Source organism: Vigna umbellata, chromosome 5, assembly GCF_029865625.1.
Source record: "Vigna umbellata cultivar VRB3 chromosome 5, Vumbellata_1.0, whole genome shotgun sequence".
Taxonomy (NCBI): domain Eukaryota; kingdom Viridiplantae; phylum Streptophyta; class Magnoliopsida; order Fabales; family Fabaceae; genus Vigna; species Vigna umbellata.
In genome coordinates this window covers 25,326,258-25,335,895 of record NC_142169.1, presented here as the reverse complement: position 1 = coordinate 25,335,895, position 9,638 = coordinate 25,326,258, and the positions used below count along the sequence as shown (strand labels likewise).

The 9,638-nt window shown below is 31.4% G+C and overlaps 1 protein-coding gene across 1 annotated transcript; it reads left to right on the top strand.

Moving 5' to 3' along the window:
- The first annotated feature begins 3,738 nt into the window (after window positions 1-3,738).
- Window positions 3,739-8,848, top strand: LOC124830223 (F-box/LRR-repeat protein 17-like). Its single transcript, XM_047303884.2, has 11 exons — window positions 3,739-4,345; window positions 4,667-4,768; window positions 5,273-5,417; window positions 5,542-5,726; window positions 6,597-6,701; window positions 7,118-7,215; window positions 7,298-7,515; window positions 7,607-7,673; window positions 7,781-7,866; window positions 8,065-8,163; window positions 8,480-8,848. Exons 1-11 carry the CDS (start codon window positions 3,795-3,797, stop codon window positions 8,543-8,545), a joined length of 1,722 nt encoding a protein of 573 aa, XP_047159840.1. The 5' UTR covers window positions 3,739-3,794; the 3' UTR covers window positions 8,546-8,848.
- Window positions 8,849-9,638: the final 790 nt, after the last annotated feature.

Here is a 9,638-nt window from a genome sequence, read left to right as displayed (position 1 = left end):
CAACTCCTTTCTCAACAAGCCTGGTGGCGCTCAACGCCCATTTTCCACTCCCAACCCCCCTATACCTCTACACTTTTGTTTACTCTCTAATATTACAATGCTAGGCATAATTCTTGAGGCATTTGATGGAGGTATTTGTTTGAAAATAAACTTTCCTTGTCCAATCATGCTTTCTTGAAGTCTAGTTTGTTTCCCTCCACCATAATTGCTTCATAATCACTTATTTGACACACTTAAACAAAGATTGGAGTTAAAACAAACACAAAATAGCTACAACACAATAAAATACAAAAGCAAGATAAACTCAAGGGTTAAACAATATAAAGACTGTAATAGAGTTAATTTTAATAACAAAACTTGACACAAATGAAAGGTAGAAATATACACATAACCGAGAACAAAATCTTACCCAAAATATACGAAAAGTGGTAGTACTCAATAGATGTAAACTTTGAGACACAAAGTCTCACCCAATTTAGTTCTTTGGTTTCTTAAGGTTGTCATACAATATGCCACAACCATTAACTGCAGTAAAAACAATAACAAAATTCATGATATACGTACATGAGAGCAACCACAAGTATAAGTTTTCATTAAATCACAACACATTCTCAATGTACTCCAAAATCAATTTATGATCAAACACAAGTGGTTCTCCTCAAAGTCATGCAAAACTCACTCAAAGTTATTAAACCAATGCATCATATTTGTCAGACCAACCAAGTTATACTTACTATCAGTAAAACATGAAAAGAAAATAAAAAGGAAAAGAAAACACAAACTCTTTTTGGGTGGACTAACTTATTGCTCAAATTCCTTAGCTTCTTGTGTATTCTTCTTCGTCAACATTAATGCCTATCACTGGCAAGAACATCAAGAAACTCAAACAAATAAGAATAACCCCCATGGTAGAGAACTTAGGGTTCTACAAATTGAAGAGACGAGGAAGAAATTTAAACCAAAGAGAGATGAAGTCTTTCCCAAGGTTCTTGGTAGTTGCTCCATGATCCAATTGCAACTTCCTTTTGTATCTACACCTCCAATTCGTGACCCATCTTCCTCCTCAATCCTAAAAGGGGAAACCCACCATGGATGAAGGAGCAGAGAGAGAGCTTCCTAACACTCCAGACAGTCTCCAAGAGCCTCTCCCAAGCACGTTAGGCGATTCTATTTGTGTAAGAACAAGGAATCCCTAAAACCCTCGTGAAAACATGATTAAGTTCCCACTTTCCAATGTAAAGGTTGACAAACTCGCCAAGCGATTTCATTCTCACCCAACGAGACCTAAAAACTGATGCTCCTTGACTTGTAACTCACTGGGTGAGTTAATTTTTTGCCTAACAACTTGAATACCATAGGTTTAGGTTGTCAAACTCGCCCAACGAGTTAGCTTGACGCCCAATGCTGATTTTTTGGTCGTTTGAGAGTGGTCCATGGCAATATAACCGTGCAGATGAGTCTTTTCTTGTTTGCAGCCTTGAGTGTGATTCTATAACTCATAAAGTGAGTATTTGTCTAAAATAATTATTTTTTGTCCAATCATGTGTTTCTTGAGTTCCAACTTATTTTCCTCCGTCATAATTGTTTTCTCTTTATTTATTTCACACACTCAAATAAAGATCAAAGATAAAACAAACATATACTAGCCAAAACACAATAAAACATAAAAACACACTAAACTTAAAAATAAAAACAAGGTAAAAACTATGAAAGAGTTTATTTATTCATCAACATATATACACATAAAACATGTAAAATCAATCGTTATATGCGGTTAACACTTATTTAATTTAATGATTCACGTTGAATATTCTAAATAAATTGGAAATCGAATTAAAGAAAACAAAAAATAAAAAGTTTACATTTAAGTATATCTGTGTGTGTGTGCGTGTGCGTGTGCGTGTGTAAAAGACATATTTTAAACAAAAAGATATTTTAATAATTTTTATTTTTAATTTAAAATAAAAAATCAGAAATTATTTAAATACATTTAACCTTAAAACTTTGAATTCATAATATGAAAATATTTTTGTCAACTAAAATTTGATACACTCTAAGAGATTACATAGGTTAGCAAACCTATATATATATATATATGAATGAGAATTTCTTTTTTGGTGTTTTTATTCAGCATTCAATTTTATCATTCAAATAAATTTTATTTTAAATTAAAATAATTATTTTTCAAATTTATTTTTATAGGACCGCTTTTAAAATTATATATATATATATATATTTAAATTTATTATTTTTTAATTATTTATTTAATAAAATAAATAAAAACTATTTACAGTTACAAAAATTATATGTATTTAATTTTATAATGATAATAGAAAAGTATTAATGATTTTATTATTTTTATTATCATAAAAAACACATGTTAACATTTATATATATATATATATAAAATTTAATTTTATGATGATTTTTATTATTTTGTTTTATCATAAAGAAAAATGAACCCATGTAAACGTTTGTGTTTTTGTTTAACTAGTATATAATATAAAAAAATGGTATATGTTTAATTTATCTACATTTTAGTTATTAAAATGAATTAATTTATCATATTTAACAAATATTTGTGCTTTAATAAAAACAAATTAAATTAAATTAACCATATGATATAGTAATAGTTATACAGTAAGTATCTTCAATATGTTTTCTTAATCCGCAGTATTGTTAACATGTATTATATAAATCTTTACAAAATCAAGTTAACAATTGAATTTAATGAAATTCCCTGTTATCAATTGTATATTTCTTTTTATTTAGTATTCTTAGTTTATACTTCTGAATTTATTCCAAATAAAATAAAAAAGGTAAAAGCTAGTAAGTCTTATAATTATTTTACCAAAATAATTTTATAATATTTATTAATTTTCATAAATAAGTATTGAAAAGAAAAACAAAATGGAAAAGGTGCATGCTGTATTAAATTCATTTCCATAAATAAGTCTTGAAATGACAAAAAAAATGGAAAAGGTGCATGCTGTATTTAAAAAACTTATTTATGATTAGATAAAATTTATTAGAAACTATTAATTATGACGGTATATATTTGAGACAAGTAATTACAAACCAATCAACTTGATGCAAATGTTATCATTTTAAAAGATCTATACTATTATAAAAAAGAATTTTCTAGACAGATGTATATATTTTTTGACTTTATCTTATAAGTAATATATTTTTTTAAAATTAAAATAATTATATCATTCATTTTATATTTTTATATGTCTGTTTTTAAAATTTAAATAGTTTCTCAATTTATTTTTAAATATTGTAAAAGTGTTTTATTTTTATAATTATAATAAAAATAATTTTATTATTTTTATCGTGGAACAAGTGAACAAGGTATGATGTGTGCTTCACTAATTAATATATATATATATATATATATATATATATATATATTAGTATTAAAAATAAATATAAATTGTATTTTATAATCTATTTTATTCATGAAAAATATAAGAAAAATTTGAAATATAATTTTTAGTTATAAATTATGCAATTTATTTAAATCAGGAGGGAAATTTAAAACTATAATTACAGTAATAAGAAACATAAAATCTGATTTAAAGAGAAAGGTAAAACATTGATTTGATTCCTAAATACTTAATTTTTATATTTAATTCAGACAAGAATTTAATAAAAGAAATATGAAACACAGAAAATGAGGAAAACAAATATGGCGCGAACTCTCCCGCTCTGAACCTTTGTTTTATGTTACATCTCAAAGCCTCCACTGTGTCTGTTTCCGCCAAGATCCCTCACTTCTCACAGTTCACACCATGCAACACTTTCACCCAAGATCTTCCAACGCTGTCTCCTCCCAATCAAAGTTCGGCAAGAAACGTGGTAGCTACAACTGCGGCCGCTGCGGTCTCCCTAAGAAGGGTCATATCTGCACCGTCAGTACCCCCACCACCTCCACTTCTGCCACTCCTTCCCGTTCTTCTCTCTCTGTGGCAGCATCTGCTCCTTCCTCCTTCTCCGCCGCTGGCTGCCCTCCTCTCCACCCGCGTCGTGCTCTGTCATTTGATGATGAAGAATCTCACGGTCTTGATCCATTGGAGTCCTCGGCCATGTGGCCCCAGGGAGATGATCTGGATTCGTCTGGGTTACCCGGGAATGTCCTTTGGGACGTGCTAAAGAGGCTCCCGCCATCGGGACTCTTAACCGCGGCGAAGGTGTCCAGAGGCTGGAGGGATATGACGAAAAGATTGTGGAAGGCGGCTGAGGAGGTAAGACTTAGGGTTCCGGCGAGTGTTCAGGTGGGTTTCGTGGCGTCGATGTTGCAGAAATGTCCGGGGATTGTGAGTCTCTCTCTTGTAATGGAAAGGTCCGATTCTTTTATTTTTTTTTTTATCTTATCCGAACTAATGAAAATCGAACAGTGTAATTTGAAACAACTAATGAAAATCGAACAGTGTAATTTGAAACATCCATCCATTCCTTTATGTCTGCACCGAGTTGCAAGATCTTTTAGAATCTATAAGATGTGATTTGATTAATGGGAAGAAAAAGTCAGTTCTGAATAACACCATACTATAAGTTGGACATACTCTAATTAGGACAACGATCTAATCATCATTCACAGGATATAAAATAATTTGTGTTGGGTTGAGATTTTAACTGTATACTATATTCCTTGATCTTGCAGTGATTTGGATTCCACAATGCTGGCTTGCATTGCATTTTCGTGTCCCAATTTGATATTCTTGGAGATTTTGGTTTCTGATTCTGCAGTCAATCGGATCACTGGGTATATTTTACGTTTTTACTCTTTTATTCATATGTCTTTTCTTTTCCATGATTTTTTTTCTAGCTGTTGAACACCAGAGTTTGCATCTTAAGGTGAAATTTTAAGTCGTGAACACTTGATTATGGCTTGGTTCAACAGAGACAAAATTCTATATAACTCTAATTCTAGTTAGGGTTTGGAATCTCAGATTTTGAGGACTTTTATTTAAGTTAACAATTGCACCTAATAATTGCAGATTTGGTATTATTAATGAATTGATTAGGTAAGTTTGTGTTTGCAAATCTTTAAGGTTCTTTTGTTATAGATTTTGGTTTATATGAGAGGAGTGACATTTAAAGAAATAATATAAAAAAATGAGCTTTACATAGATTTGAGAAGGATAGTTTTGAGCGGTTACAAAACACGCTATAAACAATTTGTACTAGTATTGAAATATGCAACATAACCAGAGGATGCTACTTTTTACTGATTAACTTTGCCTTTCCTGCAACTTTAACTATGCAGGACTGAGTTAGGTCGATTTGTTGCTGATAAAAAGAGCCTCAAAAGCCTTAAGATGGAAGGCTGTTCTAGCCTTGGAGGCTTCGTTCTTTGTTCTTCTAGTCTTTCTACCATTTGGCTGTCCGATCTGTACTCTCATTCTAAGATGGTAATATTACTTTTCTATCTTCTTTTAATTCTGCTAGATTTGTTAAATTTCTGAATTTGATATATCCCTTTGATCTTAGCCTCGGAGTGAACTCTGGTTACTAATAGATGCTCTGAATTGGTAGGTTTTTAATTGTCCTCACTTGAGGGAGATTTCATTGAAGTTTTCTCATCGAGAAAATGACAGTACTGATCTTGCAACCATGGTTGAAGGTTTGGGAAGAAGTTGCCCCAGGTTGCAAAACATACGTATATATTCAATGCAGCTTTCTCATACTGCAGTGCTCGCTCTTACTGCTGCTCAGCTAAGGTTTGTTTAAGTCTAGGATTGCTGGCCTCCTTTTTGAATTGTGCAAGGGGATTTAAGCTTTACCATAATCCATGTAGCGGTCAATGTTAATGTCACCTTAAGTTTGTACTAGACATGCATAGCATAACAGGTTTATTTCATTTTGTAGTTGTTGACACGAATTTTGCATTATAAACATATATAATTAGTATTTTTTTATGAAATATACATTTTTGTTTTCCTAACAGTTTCTATAATAAGCAACCACTATTTATTGGAGCAATTCTCATTTATTTTTTGTTTTGTTATATTCGATGAATCACTAGCACTTTAACCTGTTTTATATGTATGCACTCAATGTGTCCGATATTAAGAACTTTGGATATTTCACTGATACAACTTTGGATATGCACTCAATGTGTCCGATAAAGAAAAGTATGAAAATCTAGTTGCTAGCTACATGCAAGGTATAGAAACATGTATAGTATGAAAAATTGAAGCGCTACTCTCCAATGATTCGAAAACAGTAACTCCCCTCAAGAAAGGAATGAACATGGTACTATTCCTATTCGTAGAGAATAGGAAGTAATTTATGATGACAGTGATTTGTAATTTTTATTTTTTTCTTAGTCATGTACTAATGTCTAAAATGCTTTTAATTTGAATTTGCAAAATTAGAATTATGTATTTATTTATGTGTTTCATAAATTCTTTATACATATTTAAAGACATCGTTTGCAAATTAATATGCTATACTTTTTTACAGTAATCATACTGCATATCAAACATTTATGATATTGATAGATGTATGGTATCTATGTGTCATAGGTTATATTTCAATGGCTGTTGCAATATTTGCCCTGACAAAGTTTTTTTGCTTCTGTTAATTAGGGGGCTGCGAATGCTTTCACTTGTTTCTGGATCTGATGTTACTGATGCATCTGTTGCTGCCATTGCCTCAAGCTATCCAAATCTGGAATTGCTTGATCTCAGTGGGTATGTGTGATTCCATTCTGGTTTCCTTCAATATCCTGAAAATTTGCGTATGTCTTAGAAAATGGAAAAAATTAAAGGTCTGTTGCAACTCGATACATTTTATATAGAAGTGGAAAATCCAGAACAGTACCTCATGCTTTATGAGTGGATGAGTGACCAAAATAGATTCTCTTCAGCCAACTGCGGTCTTCGGTCTAATAGCGGTTTTTCTAAAAGTCTACAACCACTGGTCAATTAGTTGTTAGATTGGTTATTGTTAATGGATAATGATTAATGTTACGATATAAAGTAGTCTTTAGATTGATCAATTTTAGTTAATTGACATAGAAGTGGTCAATGTTATTGGATATTGCATATCTGACTGTGTTGCCTGTTCAAGAAGTTTGTTTAACGGTTTTTTTTTTTTTATATAACAGATCCAGCGTCAGTGACAGTGGCATTAGCATGATTTGCAATGTGTTCTCTGAAACATTGACACGACTTCTTCTAGCTCTTTGCCCTAATGTGACTTCAAGTAATCACTGTTTTATACTCATCTGGTTTACTAACTTTCATTTGGTTTATTTCTACCTTAACCGCTTTATCTTACATTTCAGGTGGCATTCAGTTTGCTACTGCCCAATTGCCACATCTTGAAATTATGGACTGTGGCATGACAATATGTGAACCAGATTCTGGCAATCCAATTGCCGATGAAAATAACCACAAACTACAGAAGATGCCTATTACTAATCTACACCTTACAAACCAAAAGCTAATCATCAAACACAGCTGTTTAAAGAAACTTAGTTTATGGGGATGTTCGGGGTTGGATGTAAGTTTTATTTGACTGGGAAAGTTTATTGAACATGTTAGTTTCTCACGCTTCTAATATTTGGAGTCTCTTTTTTTGAATTAATATACAGGCCTTATATTTAAACTGCACTCGGCTGAAGGATCTGAATCTAAATTCTTGTAGAAATTTGCACCCAGGTAGTATTTTCACACCCGTTCTATGGTTGTTATCAGCTGAAGAATTGATGCAACATTAAGGATTTCCTTAAATAGTTGTTTAATCCCTTTTCACCATTTTTTTACAGAGAGACTGTTGCTTCAGTGCCCTAGTTTAGAAAATGTGCATGCGTCTGGTTGTCAGGACATGTTAGTAGGGGCTATTCAAAGTCAGGTATCGAAACAGTTCAGATATTTTCTTCCTATTTTTATAGTTCTATAGGCCTTTAAAGATTGAAGCTTCAGTTGTCAGTAAATGTGAAGAAATAAATTCCCTTAGTTAATGAACAAAACATGTTTACCCGGGTTTCTGGAATTCTTCATGTTCTAACCCAAACGTACCTTTGCATTCGTGTTTGTGATTTGTTTGCAGGTTTGCAATGCTTTTACTGATTTGGAAAACTATTCACCTTGTAAGCGATTACCTGATGGCTCCAAAAGGGTTCGGGTCCCTCATTTAGTCAATACTGAGGTAAAGCTAAAAGAAATAGCAGATAATGTTTTAGAATAATTTGGTGTCATTTGTTATTCTGCTAAATAGACGAATTTTAAGAATGTTAGTAGTAATTAGGAAGCTATCTCCGTAACCCACCGTGGCCAGTGGCTTTTTGTCACTTTCCGCGAAGTCATTCATTTCTTTTCATTCCACATTATGGAAACGGGATTAGAACTTGCTTGGATACTTTAACTTGTTACTTGTGCTATGATGATTTTATTATGGATTCAAACACCTCAGCTTAGTGTTCATTTTTCTAACATAATTTACACAATTTTTTAAAAATGTGCAGTCGCCCGATGAAGAAACGAAGAGAAGTAGAAAGAAGAGACGACTTTGTAACGTGCTTCTGGATTGAGAAGACATGAGATGAATCAAATTGAATCTCAGATAGCTGTTAACGCCTTGCATGTTATTTAAACTCTACTAGGCACAAAACAGTTCGGATTTGGTTCTCGAATTTGCCCCTATGATAAAATAGAACGCGATAACTTTCTTTTTACACAATCTGTTATCGCTTAGCACTGTGATTAGTCACCTCAGGTCTGTCATTCTGTTCCGTGGATTTTTTCAAATAAAATTACCCACAAATTTATTGGTCTGGAGCTGCTGCCAATATAGTCTTTGTTAATCGCTCTCTCTCTATCTCACATATTAGTTTCCTTCACATAAACAACTCAGGTTGGAATTCAATATGCAGTTATAATATACAAAGTTTTAGAGCAAAATAAATATAATATACCATTTGGACACAAAAATGGTGGAGTATATATAGTTTTGTGTTCAGTTCAAGATACTGAAATTAAACGAATATCTACTAAAGCGAATATTTGAATATTGATTTCGCACGAGGGCATTAATTCTCTGTTGATTTGAATATAATTTTACTTAGATCCAAGTGAAATATCCAATGATTGTTTGAATTTAATTTCCTTTTTATACCTTCTCAAATGAGCTCATTTACACCTTAAACTTTGATAAATATAACAGTCTGAATAATTTCGATTTAAATAAATCGTGAAGTCTTTTTTTATTCTCTAGTTCTTGACATTTATTTCCTATAATTTTTGATGTTCACTCAGTTTTTTTATTTGTCCTTATAATGTGTTCATTTGTTTTATTTTGGTTTCTATGAAAGAGAGCAATTCATAACGAAAAACTATTTTAGGAACTGAAACAAAGATATATTTTACAAAAACTTAAATAAAATAAAAAGAACCAAAGTATTCTTTTTATAACAAAAACTTAAATTGTATTTGAGTTAAATTTTTATCTTTATTATATAAGGTTGCTTTTCTATTTTCGTTTTGAATTTTTATAATTATTTTATTTAGTGTGTATAAAATTGTAATAATGCAGTTCCTTGTTATTCCAAAGTATAGTAGACTCGTTTTAAAGTTTTATGTTGAGATTAAAATGAGATTATTTTGATATTATAAAAGAAAAAAATA